At 48.2% G+C, this 16700-nt stretch overlaps 7 protein-coding genes across 7 annotated transcripts; 3 read left to right on the forward strand and 4 right to left on the reverse strand.

Annotated features, from left to right (window-relative positions):
• Positions 1 to 1761: 1761 nt before the first annotated feature.
• On the reverse strand, positions 1762 to 4039 carry P175DRAFT_0527812 (putative alanine aminotransferase; the record flags this gene model as incomplete). The annotated part of the gene is made up of 5 exons (XM_040899558.1): positions 1762 to 2016; positions 2076 to 3331; positions 3452 to 3836; positions 3878 to 3944; positions 4005 to 4039. The coding sequence occupies 5 exons, from the start codon at positions 4037 to 4039 to the stop codon at positions 1762 to 1764; spliced, it is 1998 nt and encodes a 665-aa protein (XP_040755742.1).
• Positions 4040 to 4747: 708 nt separating this feature from the next.
• P175DRAFT_0506022 (proteasome regulatory particle lid subunit RPN7) lies at positions 4748 to 6360 on the reverse strand (the record flags this gene model as incomplete). Its single annotated transcript, XM_040898157.1, has 3 exons — positions 4748 to 4940; positions 5005 to 5816; positions 5908 to 6360. 3 exons carry the CDS (start codon positions 6358 to 6360, stop codon positions 4748 to 4750), a joined length of 1458 nt encoding a protein of 485 aa, XP_040755743.1.
• A 712-nt stretch (positions 6361 to 7072) lies between these two features.
• P175DRAFT_0527815 (uncharacterized protein) lies at positions 7073 to 8440 on the forward strand (the record flags this gene model as incomplete). The annotated part of the gene is made up of 6 exons (XM_040899559.1): positions 7073 to 7142; positions 7283 to 7683; positions 7745 to 7829; positions 7909 to 8002; positions 8057 to 8286; positions 8352 to 8440. 6 exons carry the CDS (start codon positions 7073 to 7075, stop codon positions 8438 to 8440), a joined length of 969 nt encoding a protein of 322 aa, XP_040755744.1.
• On the reverse strand, positions 8406 to 9105 carry P175DRAFT_0497471 (uncharacterized protein). Its single transcript, XM_040896290.1, has 3 exons — positions 9017 to 9105; positions 8899 to 8972; positions 8406 to 8808 (listed from the first exon to the last, which is right to left on the reverse strand). Exon 3 carries the CDS (start codon positions 8796 to 8798, stop codon positions 8532 to 8534), a length of 267 nt encoding a protein of 88 aa, XP_040755745.1. The 5' UTR covers positions 8799 to 8808; positions 8899 to 8972; positions 9017 to 9105; the 3' UTR covers positions 8406 to 8531.
• Positions 9106 to 9449: 344 nt separating this feature from the next.
• Positions 9450 to 11383, reverse strand: P175DRAFT_0520282 (uncharacterized protein). The gene is made up of 3 exons (XM_040899146.1): positions 11301 to 11383; positions 10513 to 11232; positions 9450 to 10436 (listed from the first exon to the last, which is right to left on the reverse strand). The coding sequence occupies exons 2-3, from the start codon at positions 11213 to 11215 to the stop codon at positions 9475 to 9477; spliced, it is 1665 nt and encodes a 554-aa protein (XP_040755746.1). The 5' UTR covers positions 11216 to 11232; positions 11301 to 11383; the 3' UTR covers positions 9450 to 9474.
• An 860-nt stretch (positions 11384 to 12243) lies between these two features.
• On the forward strand, positions 12244 to 15454 carry P175DRAFT_029696 (uncharacterized protein). The gene is made up of 6 exons (XM_040892798.1): positions 12244 to 12313; positions 12371 to 12682; positions 12742 to 12919; positions 12976 to 13032; positions 13089 to 14538; positions 14601 to 15454. Exons 2-6 carry the CDS (start codon positions 12521 to 12523, stop codon positions 15076 to 15078), a joined length of 2325 nt encoding a protein of 774 aa, XP_040755747.1. The 5' UTR covers positions 12244 to 12313; positions 12371 to 12520; the 3' UTR covers positions 15079 to 15454.
• P175DRAFT_0497473 (uncharacterized protein) lies at positions 14967 to 16112 on the forward strand. The gene is made up of 2 exons (XM_040896291.1): positions 14967 to 15331; positions 15396 to 16112. The coding sequence occupies exons 1-2, from the start codon at positions 15213 to 15215 to the stop codon at positions 15616 to 15618; spliced, it is 342 nt and encodes a 113-aa protein (XP_040755748.1). The 5' UTR covers positions 14967 to 15212; the 3' UTR covers positions 15619 to 16112.
• The last annotated feature ends 588 nt before the right edge of the window (positions 16113 to 16700 follow it).

Here is a 16700-nt window from a genome sequence, read left to right on the forward strand (position 1 = left end):
CTGCCCCTGGATTCGGTATATTTTTCCATGGTATAATGCCGGTTATCTTGTCAGTATTGGTTTCTGAGACCCTAAGACTAATCCGGTATGGTATGTGTATCAAATACATCAGCGACTTTTTTCAAGTACTACTAGTTAAACTCGGTAGACCTTACCTAGGAGATAGTTCCTCTAGCTTCCAAAGGGGTTGTACTCTGTACGGGAGTAAGTAAGTACTACGTACTAGTTAGTAGTGTACAGACTGATATCTACCTTATTGATGAGTGGTTTCTTTCTTTACGTCGGAGAATAGTGATAATAATAGTAGACCTACTATACGATATCTGAATCTGAATAAATAAATAAATAAATATTTACTTCTGGTATCAGAGAGTTATCAATCCCAGTCCAGATATAAATATATATGTATGTATGTATAGATATGTATATGTACTCCGTACTCTGCATATTATTATATGTGAGGTAATAATAAATATTTGAATACCTATCTATCTATACTCATACGAAAGAAACACACACACACACACACACAAAGAAAAAGAAAAAAAAAAAAAAAAAAAAAAAAGAACCCACGCCGATCCCACACTGCATATACATAGATAAACCCCTAGGGCCTAGGGTAGCCATCTCACCTTTTTTTTTCCCCTGCAAGGGATAAAAGACAAGCTTTTGCCCGTCCAAGGCTTGTTGGGACTTGGCTTTCGTTTAGTTTTTTTTTTTTTTCGAAATTAAAAAAAAAAAAAAAGGGGGGGTGTGGGTTACTGTTAACGAATACTTACTTACTTACCTACTTTGGTATGGAAGGGATGAATTACGGAGTCGAGGAATGCCATATCTACGAATGGGAGCCTACTTACCAGCCAGCTACCTTGTAACTTTGTAAGTACCTAAATTAGTAGACGTTGTTTTGTTTTGTATATTGTAAAATGTAAATGTAAATGTAATTTGGTGTCGGAGTTCGGGGTTTTTTTTTTTTTTTTTTTTTTTTTTCGGAATTTGGTGCCGAGTTACGGAGTACAGTACAATCCTTGCTGGTTTCTGATCTCATCAGCGGGTTGTTGTATAACTATAGATTCTTCTTCATATCTCTATGCATTTTACTGAACACTAAAAAATATAATAATCTACATATATTAGTAGTCCTGACTACTGGTTGTTAACTGGGGGAATTATATTACATACTACCTGCCTATTTTCAGGCCTGTCTGAGATGTATCCTAAGATATACATACATACATATATATTATTTAATATATATACTTGCCAAATACATGTGGTGGAAACTGATATTGAAAACAAACGAATGACCCTCTTGATGTCCTTTAGGCCTCTGTACACTATTTGCTACAACTCTCCTCAACCTGAGATAGAGTACAACGTTAGAGAAAGAGAGAGAGAGAGAGAGAGAGAGGAGGAAGTCTGCTATCCCAACACTGGCACTGAGCAAGGAAGCCGATTATCGAACCGAGGACTAGGAAAATTCTTAGGTTAACTAGTAAGAGCAGTATGCTAGAGTGTCATTCGTTATAGTCATTCAATGTACTGTATATCCCCGCCTTAACTCTCACAAAAATGAAACTATTCAGCCCACACTGGAAGAGGTGGAGAGCATTGCAGGATGCATGTAGTACAACCAGGTCTATGATATCTGCAAAGCTCCTGCATTTGTTATTTACCACGCGCTAGCGCAGGAGCTATATGGTATCGTAGTATGTCCGGATGGGTATTTTTCATTGTTATCGACATCATTATTGTTCTCTTTCATTTGTATTGAGCCATGAACTCCGAGTGGAACTTCACAATACGCTCCACCCAGTCCGTTCCGGGGGCCAAGAACGTGGTACGGAAGTGGAGTGTGTTTTCTTTCTGGCCGAATCCAGAGCCCGGAACGACGCAGACGCCAGTGGCGTCGAGAAGGCGCAGGCAGTAGAACTCGTCGGCAACACGGTTTTCAGCAGCAGCAGCTTCAACGGCCTTGGGGGGCAGTGTGATGGTGGGGAAGAGGTACATGGCACCCTGCGACAGAGAATATTAGCGAAGGCTTTGGGGGAGGAACATTGGAAAAAGAAACTGACCTGAGGCTCTTGGCATTCAACACCCTCCATGCGCTGGAAGGCTTCGTACAGGGCAAAGGCGCGCTTTTGCAGCCCATCCCGAATGCCATTGTACTCCTTCTGGTAAAGCTCGAAGCTGGGCTCACCGTTCTTGGGGGGGTTGACCATCAGCTCAACCAGACACTGGCCTATGACAGGAGGACAGAGCATAATACTGATGAATTTGTAGATCTCAGCAGCCACAGCGGGATCAAATCCGACGAGCTCAAAGTACCCACCACGGTGACCACATTCACCAACCATACCCTTGGACACACTGTGGAGGGAGACCAGCTCAACATTGTCGTACTTGACGGGCACCTGGTGCTGCAGCTCGCGGAGCCTCTTCTTGAAGGATGTGAATTCTCCAATGAACACGTTTGTCTGGTAAACTTCGTCCGCGATAACCACCAGATTCTCTTCAGCAGCAATGTCAATGACGCTCTTAATATCCTCCGGGCTCAGGGACGCGCCAGTAGGGTTCCCAGGGTTGATCACCACAATAGCACGGATGTCGATACCGGCAGCCTTCGCTTCCTGCACAGATTTGTGCATGGCGGCCACGTCAGTACCCCAGGCCTTGTGCTCCTCCAAGTAGTAAGGGACGCACTTTGCGTTCAAGAGGGATAGAGTAGCGGTGTACAGCGGATACTGAGGGATAGGGACCAGGACACCGGCATTGGGGCCGTTGCAAATAACATTTAGAAGGGTGTTCACACCTGACGACGCACCACCCGTTAGGAAGATCGAATGACGGTCAGCAGCGAATCCATCACGGTCCTGGATAAACTTGGCAACGCTGTCTCGGATAAGAGGGGCTCCTTGACTGTGACTGTATGCACCCACGCTTTGGACTTCGCCGAGGAGCTGCTCCGCGCGCTCGATCACATCTGGTTGATAACCAAAGGAGGTGCGGAGGACTTCCTTATTTTCCAGTAGTAGCGGGTTTTCAAGGAGACTGAGGACTTGACGGAAGAAGGTAATGGGTTTCTGATCCAGCTGCTGCGGATTGCCGATGTTGGCGAAGATGACGCTGTCAAAGGGCAGGGACTTGTCTCCGTTGGCGAGCCTCACACGGTATTCCTCTGCCTTGACGGCAAGCTCACCACGCACGGCATACTTGGCGGCCTTGACATAGGGGTTGATGTTTTCCACGTTTAGGCAGCGGACAGGCGTGGTCGACAATGTGCGTCGTGCGGTATAGGATACTACTGTTGTCTGGGTCTCCATGGTCAATTCTGTGTCCACCAAGAAGGCGTTAGTCTGCGAAAGCGTATTAAGGTGTGAATTTTTTTCAGGTGAAGATGTTCCGGAAGGTCATGCAGATTCATGTGTAACTAATTCAAATAGCCGGTGACTCAACAGCTTGGCGCAAAATCGCTCATAAATAAGGTCACGGGTTGGAGACCACCCAGGTGGGCTCCGCCCAGATTCTAGCTCTGGGGATCGGAGGATGCCATCAAACGTAATAAATGAAAGGAGAGTAGCAAGCCCGTCGGGCTGAAATGGGGGCTGGGTGCGATTCCCGGAGACCTTACCTGACGATGCCTTGAAGCTCCCCGGACCAAAGGGGGCTGCGGCTTTGGAGAACGCGCGAGGCTGGAGGAGACGAGTCTGCCCCCGCGCAACCCGAGGGATATTCGACCGCGGAATTGTTGGGCATCGTAGCGGTGCCCGCATACGTGCGATCCCAAACTGCCAGGTCATAGTAACGGCTTCCACGGGAACGCGATGACTGTTATCCTACAATAGGTAGAAGATAGCAGCCAATGGCGTAATCAGACCTTCTCCACCGTGGGGGTAGGGCGCGGGGTTGTAGACAAATCGACGGGACGAGTAAGATTGGGGGGTCTGCGAATGCGCTGCCTCGTTGACGATCAAGGGACTCAGGAGGGGAGATGCGAAAAATACGAAAATTGGAGGTCGGCACCGGCGCCACCGAGCATCCGCGCTGAGTCAGCCACGCCAGTTGCATCCAAGAGTGTTGTGAGTGGTTGGATGGTTCATTAGTTCTTGTCCCAGGATTAATGAAACGATGAATCTAAGACGGATGGCATGATCATCCCAGCAGGAAAGGTGATGATTTGCAGATGACCCTGGGCTTTGCAAGTAAGTGCCTGTCTGTAACTCTGTATTTCCTGCACAGCCGCCTCGTACGTGAACTGATCCACCTTCACAGGAGCTCCCCCCCGGCCCTTCCCGAATATCGCGCTTTATTGTTGAACGGGGATATTTCGTCCTACTTCATTGGTGAAACACGAGAAAAAAGGGCCCCCGATCTAAATTCGATTACGATCTTCCCCATTCCAACTTCCCATGGGGTCGTCAATCGGTCTGACAGCGTTATCTCACACCTGAAACTACGAGAACTACGCCGACTGCAGAACGAGGGACGCCTACAATCGAATCGGTGCACTTTCGCCCGCTGTTAGGTCGTCACCAGATCAAGAACCCAAGGAGTCCAGGGCATGCTGGGTCTGTCATTAAGCGTCGTATGATACAGCAACCTCCGCGCTTGCTTTTACTCTAGACAATGGTTCAAAGGAATATATCGGTAAAATCACAAATCTCATAGATTGGCTTCAATGGACGAGTCAGGGGAGAGCGTCCGATGCAAAGATATCATCATTTCTTTCCTCTGTTCGTTTGTCCACCTAGCTTCGCTCGCTTCCACGCAGACGTACCGCTTGGCCGTACTTCTGCAGCTTGGTGATGAGGGCGTCACCGTGCTTCACCACATCGGCATACTGCTTATTCTTGTCGTCCGGTCGGTTGGTCTCGATGATACCGTTGACCCGGTCAATGGTGCATGCAATTCGGTTGCTTGCGATAAATTTGGCAAGATCCCTGCATTGGTCAGTTAACCCTTGCCGCTCCAATTCGCCATCCTAATCGGGGGGGGTGAGCTTACCGGTCCAAGAAGTCCACAGTGACTCCAAAGTCATTGGCCATGCTGTTCAGTCCGACAACCCGGTAACTCTGGAGAAGTTGCTGGTAAGCACGGAGCCTCATTTCACGCACAAACCAAGCGCGGTGTTCGTAGAGGTATCGGTCCTGGGTCAAGAAATTATCCTCTACAGCTGCAAGAGCTAGGAAAAATGACCGGTAGTTGCCGTTGTACAAGCTGCTGACCAGGTTGGATAGAGGGGCGAAGTCCACTGGCGCTTCGGCCTCGGCCTGGACGCCAGAGTGACCACTGAAGGCAGTCAAGTTGACTGCGGTTTTAGTACCCGAAGCGGAAGCATCCTTCATTTCTGCGTCTTGGGCACCAGGACCGGAAGAAATTTCGCCAGTAAGAGCAGCCAATCGGTCCTCGCCAGATCCAAGAATAGCCTTAATCTCAGGAGCATCCACTACCTTGGCCTTGAAGTCAACGCGCTTGAGGGATAGAGAGCCGGTAAGAACGGAATAAATGACCAAAGCAGAGTAGCTGCATAGTTCGTAGCTCGTAAAGGTGGACAAGCTGTCAAGAAGCAGAGGAGCGGCGGTGCTGTAAGATCGAATAGTGAGGAGGTGCATGCCCTTGTATGCCTTCAGGCGATTTCTCCGGTCCCAGTCGCCGCCAGTCTCTACCAGAGTATCCGCCCGCTCAATATTCTTCTTAACAAACAGACTGTCGCCGAAGAAAAGCCCGATTCGGATCATGGCAAGCACTAGGTCTATCTTGGTTCCAAGGAATGTCGTCTTTTCTAGGAGGGCCTCGTGTGACTCGATCGCTTTATCCTAAATGACGTTTATGGTCAGCTTGCTAATCTCCAAGTGAACGCCATTATCCCGAGAGTGCTGCGGGTGTCTGTATATGTTTACACCATACCTTATCTCCCACTCGCGCCCAGAATTCAGCACGCTTCCCGCGGGCGGCCTGGACTTCTGTCTCCCCGGCCGCTTCTTCTGCCTCGTCTTCTTCCTTCTGGCAGGTCTCCAGCTCCTTTCGGTTCTCTTCCAGTAATGACTGATACAAAGATTCGTCCCACGGGAAATCTATCTTCTGTGACAATCTCCGCGATGCAAGTGTGCTGAGTGGCTTGCCGGCGCTTGATGAACGCGGTTGCTGGGAAGCTCCTTCGGCAGAGTGGTTCAGGATGCCTTCGACAGGGTGGGCGAGATGTCGGTAGAGAGGAGCCATCTTTTTCTCCAGGATAGAATCTTGGAGCGTCTTGAGTGAGGACTGTCGAACTGCTTGGGAACATGCTGGATTTGAGAGGTTGAAGACATGTTGGGCGAGAGTGAGTTCGGGGTACTTGATGTACTGTGGATCGGACCCCATGCTGGCGAGTTGGGGGTTGAAGGGGGGTTCAGATAGAAGGCCAACTAGCTGAGAGAAGCTAAACTCAATAGGATGGGGGTGTGCGGGATTGAGGAAGGGGATATCAGGGAGATGCGTGGATGGATTATGATCGAGGCAGATAACATCATGTCGGGTTGGATGTCTGGCAGGGAGCTGACCCAAGCTCAGCTGGCCGAAAGTTTTTCCGGGTCCGACATCGTGTGGCTTGAGTTCCAAAGAACTCGCTCCACTGACATAGAAGATCATAGAAGATTGAAGGGATAACATTTGGAAAATAATATAATTCTTCGAATTGGCTGGCAAACCGGTATAGGATTCGATTTCTCTGCCAGGGCCTCGCTGTGTGAGTGGCCTGAAAGCCTAGGTTTTTAGGCGTAGGGACATGTGCCTTATACTAAGGTGAACCGCCTATGTATAAGTCTTTTGATCAATTATTTGCTACTCTAGGCTTGACTTGCTGTTCAAGCTTCACAAGGGACTTGTCAATAACACCGGTTTTACGCATCCAAGGGTTGGCCTGACTTAGCATTCTACAGGGACCACTCCAGACCAGGGCTAGGTGCCATTCTACGCCGCCAGGCACTCTCCGAGGGCCTCATCCTTTATTCGGGCTAGAGTGAGGGGAAACGCAGGTCTCCTTCCAAAATGGCGTTATCATTCGATACTCATTAGTACCTTGCTGTGGATCGAAATGTTTCCAAGAGGGGTTTTCGGGTGGACATGGCTCCTTTCAGTTGCGACTACCGCTGGTGCCCGTCCAAGTATGTATAGTACAGAGTACTAGTATAGATAATGTATTAGCCCATGAACTCCGTTAGTTTCCCTTGCTTTTTCTCTTTTATTCTCTTGTTAAAATAAGCCTCTAAGTTCGATCAATTGTCTGCTGTTACGTCTCTTCTAGCTATGGCTTCATCAACAACTCAATTCCGGACATTTACTGTCGTCAGGAAAGACTTTCTGAATGCCGTCCCAGTAATACACGCGGGCCTGAAATTTAAAGAACCAAATGAGCAAGACAAGATCCAGAAACCCTATGAAATTCGATGCATTCCACCCGAGGGCATGCCCCGGGCGAACTTCAATGCCTCCATTGTGCCGAATGTCCCCATCTATGACATGAGACCCCTGGTCCCCTCACTCTCCTTGGACAGGGAAGGCTTCCAGGTGACTAGACTTCAATCGAAACTGAGGTATGAGGAATTTTTCGACGAAGAGAAACTCAAGACTGTCTATGCTGAGGAGATTCGTTATTACCTGCTTCACACACTGGGCGCGAGTGTTGTGTTTTTCCACGAGTGCGTGGTGAGTCTTTGCTCTAACAGGCCCGGCTCCTCGCTATCCCAGCTCCAGCTAAGAAATGGAGATTCGGAAAAGTGACGAAACTTCCAGCGAAGACGGCTCTAATCTAAGGAACGGATATGGGCAACCAGCTACCCAGGTGCATGGAGGTTAGTGCTTACCTACTACGTACGTCGCTTATTACCTTGATAGCCCCCTAGGTGGTGACTGACAGATTAAATAATCCAGACTATACACTTTATGAGGTCACCAAACTCATGGGCCAAGTCGGTGGTGAAAAGATTGCAGATCTTATAAAGACACGCCGATACCAGGCCTTGAAGTATGTCGGACGATCTTATGCTGCCGAGTTGCTTGCTCTCACTAATAGTATTAGCGTCTGGAAGCCCCTCCGAGGACCTGTGAAGAATTGGCCACTGGCACTTTGCGATGCTCAGACCGTCGATGAGTCGGATATGATTGCTTTCGATGAAGTTTACGCGGACGATGTCCTCGAGAGCTACCAAGTCCATTACAACCCAAACCAGCGGTGGTACTACCTAAGTGGCCAGTCAACCGATGAGGTGCTTGTGTTTAAATCCGCGGATTCAAAAGTCCATGGGACTGGTAGGACAATCGCCTTGCCTTGCCAATAGCTGAGAATGTGTAGTTTGCGCTGACACTGGGTTTAGTGCTTCACGGGGCATTCCGCCATCCCATGTATCCGCATGACGAAGCTGGTAGAGAGAGCATTGAGCTTAGAGCCTTGGTGATATATTGACCTTGGACATTTAGAGAATGTGTGTGATTCACGAGTATGGATAGCCATCTTGACCCGGCACAGTAAAACATAGTAGTCTCCATCTGTGTGCTTAGACTGCACGTCTAAAAACCTCCTTGTCATCCAATCTCATCACTTTAGTGCCATCCACCATTGCACAGGCAAATGGGGAGGCTCCCTTCCCACCTTGGGGACCTGGAACGGGTCCACCACCACCACCACCACCACCACCGTTACTAGCACGGTTAGAAGGCATACGCTCGGTGTTGTGGAGGCCAGAAATCTCATGGAAGCCTTGAGGCCAATTCTTCTTCCATGGCTGGCTCAGGTTTGAGCTAGGGACGGACGAGTCGACCATAATGTGGATTCTGAGTCGGGTATATTAGCCCTGAACCAAGTATATATATATATATATAGATGGAGGAACGTCAAGTTGGTTAGAGAGGGGATATTCTTACCAAAGTATATGCGGGTGGCTCCAAGAGGGGGAATAAAAAAGGTAACCAAGTGGTCGTAGTCCTTGGGGGAAGAGTTAGAGGGTGTTCTTAGTAGCAAGGTAGAACAAACATACTTGTTACTCCTAGATATGACTGGATGGGCCTTTTATAATGGCGATACGGGGACAACGGTCTTTCAACTTTTCTCAGCCCAGCAGTAGTGATAAAATGCCACTACCTAACTAGTGATCCCCTCCTCACCATGGCTTATCAGATACTTGTATAGAAGAAGCGGGGTACGGACAATCCCCGTCTGACGTGGCTCTGGAAAGAAGCGGCTGGTTTGGAGGTCAAAGTGGCGATTCCTTCAGGTTGGCACTATTCATGCAGGTGTCTATTTCAGCGCGTAGAAGTTGATTGTGTGATTGAGAGGATTGGAGGTTGGCAACTGTGGGAGACAAATTCGTGGTTGCTTTGCTTCCAGAAATGGACTTTACTACTTGCTACTACTATAACCTGACCCCATAGAGGCCCCGATTATCAAGTTTCGGTTTTTACTACTTGTGCAACCCGGGTAGTGCATAATTGGAAATAGTATTATACGGTAGATTTCTTCCAACTAGTACTAGAATCACGGGGGCCCTTCTGAAGTCGACAAATGGTACCCCAAACTTCGCTCCAGTAACACAAGAGAAGGGTCAGAAAGAAAGCAGGAACTGAGACGGCAAACCAGATCCAAATACTTAAGCCAGTGTCCAGTTCTCTGAAACTCATGCTGAAGAACGAGGTTGTGAATCCGAGCGGGAGGAAGAGAAAAGCGAGCAGAGTGAGGCGGCCCACTCCTTGGGCCTGCTCGATGCCCTTCTTCGATTCTTCAAGCATAGCGTTATTGCGGAGGTGGTCGATAGCCTCTTGATATCTACGAGAGATAGCTTGGCCCCGGCGAAGCAGGTATTTATAATCATCCAGCAGACGAGCCGCGGTACTTTGGATCTCCTGGTAAGCTAACGGGTCTGGGTGAGGCTGGACATTCCCATCTGTTGGGCGGGGCGTTGGGGCCAAAATCGTTGGCCATTTCGAGTCCCCACGACGCTCAATGATGGCGACCATTTCTTGGAGTTGCTCAATATGTGCTTCAAGGATATTTTTGTGGTAAGTTAAGCCCGTTAAAGAGGACAGCATACTCCCAGTGTATTTGCTGCCGAATACTAGCTTGGAGTTGAGAAGATTGAAGAGCTGGTTTTCTGCAGACGCGGCAAACGAGAAAATCTCGCTTAATGCATAGAAAGCATCGGAATTCATCAACCGGTCGGAAAGAAACCGTCCATATGATTCATGTGGGAGGAGTGATTGGCTCTGCGTGAAACGCGAGTTCTGTGCTGGCCCGGATAGGTGTGTGTTAGGTACGGAGGCCCAGAGAGGATGCTTTGCGAGGCCGAGCTTAGGCTTGCACTGAATCACGGGCAAGAAGACATCGCTATGCAGGGAGGTGGATAGCATTGACCATGGGCCCGGAGGTCCGCTGTCGATGGGACGCCCATTATCGAGGTAAATGATTGCTAGCCATAGAGACCCATCAGAATGTAAATTAAGGTAAAGTTACAGATCATGACGGGATCAAAGGCGGTTACGTACCGCTCCATCCACTCGATCTCCTTGGGATCACGCATATTTGAATGTTTTGTACAATAGAGAAGTGCTCCTGATCATGGAGAGAGAAATCTCTCACGATAGATTCCCCAACATTGAATCTGACCCCCAAGCCCCGGAAATACGCCACGAGAGAGTTAGGTGCTTCTGATCTCGGCAAGGAAGAGCCAAGGTGTTGGCCGATGGAAGTAATTGGCACGGTGATAATATTTCTTGAAGCTGACGGCAAGGCCGGTGTATCGTAGAACTCGCCGCTGGGTGCTTGATTCAGAAGGCGATGAAAGAATTCAGGATCTACCCCGTACCGTGCGCCGACAACGCCCAACCACTGCGGCGACGGGTATCCGTGTAAGAACACTAGATGGCCAGAGCCAGTTCCGGGGTATGGATGACTGAAGAAGCCATCGAGGCCGGAATCACTGTCGAAAGAAACGACGCGGCGATGGTCTCCATGGTTGTATGTGAGATCGTGTATTACAGCGTAGCTGAATTTCGGCTGCTGTGTCAAATGCGGCTTGGGAGCCTGGCGCCCGGTTTGTTGCAGAAACTTGGCGAGATGCCTGTGATTTACACCAGGATGCAGAGACGTCCGCAGCTCCCTTGCAGCATGCTGTCTAACTGCCCGAATGTAGTCAGTCGGTTGCTTTGTATTCTCCTTTTCCCCCAGAGTCGACGGCGTCTGGGACATAGTGCCGGATCAAGACGCTGCCAGCACAGTTAGCTAAATCGAAAGCCCCTTGATTGAGAACCACATGGTAGCACAATATACTTACGAGTGACAGCATGAGTGTTTTCAATAGCCGCCATGTCCAGGAGTTGGCGAGTGGGCTCATGAGGGGTGGAGGCTGAGGTGCAGATCTAGCCTTGCGCTGTCTGCCTTCATTGGGTTGGTCTCAAGACAGGCTGAAGGTGCCTTTGATTGCTGTGTTATTACTTCATTGGACCTTACTGATGGGAATCTCCAAGAAATAAGTCTTTTGTGTAATATTCCCAAAATACTTGGGTCCATTTTGATCGTTGTCAAGTTCTTCGACAGAGGGAGACAATCACCAATTCTGGAGTACTTTCTGTATCCGTACGCGGGAGCAGGTATATAAGATCGATAGGCTGGCGGTTATCGTTAGGTATTGAACTAGCCAGCTAGTGTCAGCCTGCCACTGCTTACTAGAAATTATGCTGGCAGTGCATGCATTCCGCATGAAGTCTGTGACAGCCTTGCGGCGCTTAGCTGTGTCCATAAGGCACGGTGTACCACCTAGCATCGCAAACAGAAATCCAATCCAACGAGGAAAAGGTCTGTGATGGCATCTTCCAAGAGTGCAAATTCCTTTACCTGTATTTTTCCAGCGACGTCCACAATCGAAGGAGGTGTGTCGTGGTAAGTCGCCCGCGTACCAGATTGTATGTCAGACTCTCCTAACGAATCCAAGTGTTGCCGTGGTGCCAGAAGTAGGGACAAAGGCAGAGACGACTTGGTTGGATGGGTCGTCGGCATGCTGGTTGAAAAGTCTTCTGCCTTCTATCTTAGAAAACTCCTATGTACTTGAGTTTCGCCATAGCAAGCCAAATGACCAGTTTATTTGGCAGTATTTCGCTCGCAAGGGTGATGTTCTGGCCGAATCCCTCTTGGAACTTGTACAGAAGGTGAAATATGATAACCCCCCAACGCACTCATGCCTTGAGCACTCAAGAAATTGAGAGGCGGCTGAGGTTAACAGCAATTTAGACTCAACTGCGTTCTCTAATTTTCATATGCCATGGTTTGGGTGGTCTCATTGTGAAGAAAGTATGTATGGTCACTGTTGAAAGGTACAATCGAATGTCTCTCTGACATCCAACTTAGGCGATCAGAAGAATATACGATGAATTTCATAAACCAGAGTTCGGAAAGCTCTTTCGAGCACTCTCTGGGGTTGTTTTTTTGGGATGTCCGCATCCTAAATTTGGTGAAATTCATGACTGGCCAAACTTGTCAACGCTGTTGAAGGAGTATATGGCCTTACCAAAGAAAGCCATGCAACATGCGCAGGACAGTATAGCTACAGTGGCCAATATTTCGAAGAGCTTCGATGAATCGGACCTAGACCTTGATATTCTGTCTGTTATCGAAGGCAAGCCGACAAAAGTGAAAGGGGCCCTGTTTAAGCGACAAATTGTAAGTTGTGGATGGATATGTTAACATGTATATGTACCCTGAGCGCTAATAGCAAACAGCTGGTAAAAGAGTCCCTCGCTCGTACAAAGCTAAGACATGAGAAGGTGGTTAAAACGGATTCAACACATGGAGCATTGTGCAACGTCCTCCCTGGAAGTCCTTTTTACTCCCAATTATCCGAGTTCTTAACCCTAGCAGGGCCTGGTCGTACCCCAGACTCCCCTATTGCTATCACAGGTGCGACTAGAATTCCTACGAAATGTCAACTCGCCAACGCTAACCTTTCGATGTAGTCACGCAAAGCACGCCTGCCTGGAGTGTTTCGAATGCCCATGAGGACGAAGAGCGATGTACAAAATCCCCTAAAGTATGCAATCCGTGACGTGACGTTGCTAACGTTCTATAGTCAAACAGCTGTCTGTTCAAACGTCGTTCGGGATATCGAATATAAACACTGTAGCTAGTTCTTCAGATAGATCTGGATATGAACTAATACCCGGAAAGCCTGTCACTGGTATTGCCAAACGGTTGAAGCTCCCCAGCTATATCATGGGGCCCCATACCCCAGTCCCCGAATTCTGCGGCAGGGAAGACGTGCTACAGCAGGTTAGGTCTGCTCTTTGCTCCACGAACGAATTGGGCCGCTTTGGGCCATTGTCCGGCTTACGGACATTTGCTATCTATGGGGCCGGTGGGATGGGCAAAACACAGGTGGCTGTCACTTTCGCCTACGAATGCAAAGCGCGGAAGGAGTTTGATGCTATATTTTGGATCCAGGCCAGCGATACAGGGAAATTGGCCAAATCTTTCGCAGATATTGCGCTCAAGCTTGGATTAGAGGATAATAGTGGTGATCAAGTGGTTAGTCGGGACCTGGTTTTGGAATGGCTATCATACCCTACACACCAAATACAAGATGGTGCCAAACTCAGCCCCCCAGCGAGCAGTACCCCCAAGTGGCTATTGATATTCGACAATGCGGATGAGCTGTCCATTTTACGTGACTACTGGCCCATCTCTGGAGGTGGCGCAATATTGGTGACAAGCCGCGATCCACTTGCAAAATCTCAAACATACTTCCAGTCCGATGCTGGTATTGAGCTGAACCCCTTTAACCACGAAGATGCGCTCTCTTTGGTGCGCACCCTAACGGGGTACTCCAAACCGAAGGATTATGAATTGTCTGCTGCCATCGTGAAGAGACTAAGCTATATTCCTCTAGCGATCAATCAAATGGCCAAGACGATCAAACGACGGAACATGTCATTGAAAGAATTCATCAGATACTATGAGCAAGCAGAGATGCGGCAAAGTTTCAATAAAACGGTGATTGGAGCTCCCGCTTCAGGGATGGCACCCAGGACAATAGCGACTGTGTGGTCCTTGGACGATCTACACCCTCCTGCCGCTCGTCTATTTGATGTTATATCCTTTATGGACCCAGACCAAATCCAGGAGTCCCTCCTAACTGATGTAGGAGAGACGGCCGCATCGCTGTCGCATTATCCGAATTCACTTGACTCGTTCTTGCTCGCGCGAAGTGAGCTTACCGGTTCCTCGCTTCTTTCGCGAAATGTCGACACCGAGGAGCTCACAACCCACCGCATCATCCAAGATACGAACCGCTTACAAATGTCGCAAGACCATTTTGTCTTAGTATTCGACATTGTATGCCAGCTTCTTTACCGGGCGTGGCATTTTAGCGAGTTTGACTGGGAACCAACGCGCTGGCCGAAATGCGAGCCTGTTATTGCGCATGTCACCTACCTGGGCGAGGTATACAAGGGCGCGAGAGATGTAACTATAGAACCGAATACGGCCGCAAAACTTGCCAGATTGTTAATGGAGGCTGGGTGGTAGGTGGTTTTGGAACTGACTCAGACAATGAGCAAGAATGCTAATTTATCGCTGGCTGTAGGTACTATGTTGAGCGTGGACTGTTTAAACAATCTCCACCCTTTTTCGATTTGGCAGAAGAAGTCTGCAAGCTCGCTCCCCAGCAAACAAGAATTACATTTGCGGATATATGCTACTGCCGTGCAGAGCTTGGAAATATGGAGAACGACCCTAAAACTGCCCTCCCTTTTGCTAAGCAGTATCTCTCCCTGATTTCCGAACATGATCCTAAAGGATGGCGCTTGCCACAGGCTCACAACATCATGGCTGTTCTTTCTCTTGGTACCTGTGACTATGAAGGATCTATCTCGCACGCCAATCTCGCCATCCATCTATATGGGACATTGCCTGTCCCGGAATACGTCGCATTTGCGTATATCAACAAGGCCTATGGCCTTCTCCTCACGGGCAAATCCACGGAAGCCGAACAAGTCCTTGAGTCGTACTTACAAGGACAACCGGGAAAGGAGCGAGCTGCTGTTTCCGAACCTTATAAGTGAGTAAATCCAGTCACCGCATTACCCTCAAAAACGCCCGTTATTCAAACTAAGTGACCTGGACTAGAGCTGCCTATGCCCAGAGGCTTTTAGGAGTTGTATTTCGCCATCAGGGGCGCTACGCCGAAAGCCTCGACATGCACCAACGGGCTATAAAGTTACTTATCGATACTACCGGAGAAGACTTTCGGGTGGCGGAATTCCACGACCAGATAGGGGACACGCAGAGATGTCTGGGACAGTTTGAAGAATCCAAGTAAGTGATTTCTCAATCTACGGTCTAAAAACCCTCCCCACACCCACCAACTAAACGACCTCAGGCATTCATACCTACGGGCTGTAACACTGTGGAACGAGAGTTCGTCGAGCCTTCTCGAGATAAGCAGGACATATTTCAAGCTTTCTCATATCTGTGAGGAGCTAGGCAACGCGACTGAAGCTGCAGATGCTAAACAGAACGGGAACAGAATCTTGGGTAGAGCTGGGGACCATTTGACAGAGGAGGACATAGATCGGCTATTACTAGGTTGGTCACGCATTTGAAGAAGGACGTACAGTACAATCACGACTTTCTTTGTAATTGGAGAATCTGGAAAACGAGTTACCTACTCTGTGCCTAGTAAGTAGGTATTTAACTAGTGATCTACAGAGTAGTTAACTAGTTAGTTAGTTACTAGGTGCTTTTTAATCGTCCACCCGTTTAGTTACCCTGAGGCCTAACAGGTTCCCCAATGCAGACCGAAATATTGCCGATTTAATCCCGGACGGCTCCTGGTCCCTTTCCGATCACTCCAGTTGAGAGCCATATTGCGTGGAAGGATAATTTGATTCTCATCTTGCAGTACATACTTTTACAATTCAAAGCTTTTGACTGTATAGTGTATACAGGTAATTGGCACTCACTGGATGTGGTGTTTGACATTCCATCCCACATCTATACCACTGAGATCTTATTGTTGAAAATGAAGAATCTCGAAAATCACTAGAAAAGACTATCCAGGTATTACTGAATTATGTCAGATTATATAATAAAACAGAAATATAAAGTAATCACTCTATGATATAGAAAGAAAGTAGAATATGTGATGAATTACGTGATCTTATTACTCAACTACCTACGATTAACTAGTTAACTATGATAAGGTATGATTTCAGATTTGCAGGTCAACCTGGCAAAATATGCTATGTGATTCCTTTTATAGAACAATATACATACATATAACTAAAGAGAATCGCGTGCTTTATTACTAAATAGTAAATACTCAATCACGGGTGAAATTCCCGACCAGAGCGAAGACTACAATAACTCCACTACAACCGAGGTCCAGAGTGACTCCAGAGTCGACCAAACCTCCCGAAGCCGTCATTTACCGATCCATCTATTGCTTTTCATTCCCCCCCCCCCTCGTCCTTTTTTTCTCCATCTTATCTATTCTTCGGGGTGTTCTTTTATCCCATATTAATCCATACCAAACCACATCCACTTATCCTATCTGATCCTGTCTCTGCCAGCTGGCCTGTCATTAACTTGAGTTTATCAACTGTGTGCCGCCTGACTCGCGGATCTCGATTTTCCCATTGACCAACGACAAGAAGATTCTCGCGCTTCTAGTGAATAATAGCCA

Source organism: Aspergillus ochraceoroseus (assembly GCF_002846915.1).
Source record: "Aspergillus ochraceoroseus IBT 24754 chromosome Unknown P175scaffold_1, whole genome shotgun sequence".
NCBI classification, from domain to species: Eukaryota; Fungi; Ascomycota; class Eurotiomycetes; order Eurotiales; family Aspergillaceae; genus Aspergillus; species Aspergillus ochraceoroseus.

Bases quoted from the DNA above. Each gene is read 5' to 3' on its own strand.
- P175DRAFT_029696 (XM_040892798.1), top strand. From the start codon at position 12,521: ATGGCCTTACCAAAGAAAGCCATGCAACATGCGCAGGACAGTATAGCT. The intron at 12,920-12,975 runs GTGCGACTAGAA...CTTTCGATGTAG, and splicing joins CTCCCCTATTGCTATCACAG to TCACGCAAAGCACGCCTGCC. The intron at 14,539-14,600 runs GTAGGTGGTTTT...CGCTGGCTGTAG, and splicing joins TTGTTAATGGAGGCTGGGTG to GTACTATGTTGAGCGTGGAC.
- P175DRAFT_0497471 (XM_040896290.1), bottom strand. From the start codon at position 8,798: ATGGTCGACTCGTCCGTCCCTAGCTCAAACCTGAGCCAGCCATGGAAG.
- P175DRAFT_0497473 (XM_040896291.1), top strand. From the start codon at position 15,213: ATGCACCAACGGGCTATAAAGTTACTTATCGATACTACCGGAGAAGAC. The intron at 15,332-15,395 runs GTAAGTGATTTC...AAACGACCTCAG, and splicing joins GGACAGTTTGAAGAATCCAA to GCATTCATACCTACGGGCTG.
- P175DRAFT_0520282 (XM_040899146.1), bottom strand. From the start codon at position 11,215: ATGTCCCAGACGCCGTCGACTCTGGGGGAAAAGGAGAATACAAAGCAA. The intron at 10,437-10,512 runs GTACGTAACCGC...CTCTATGGCTAG, and splicing joins GAGATCGAGTGGATGGAGCG to CAATCATTTACCTCGATAAT.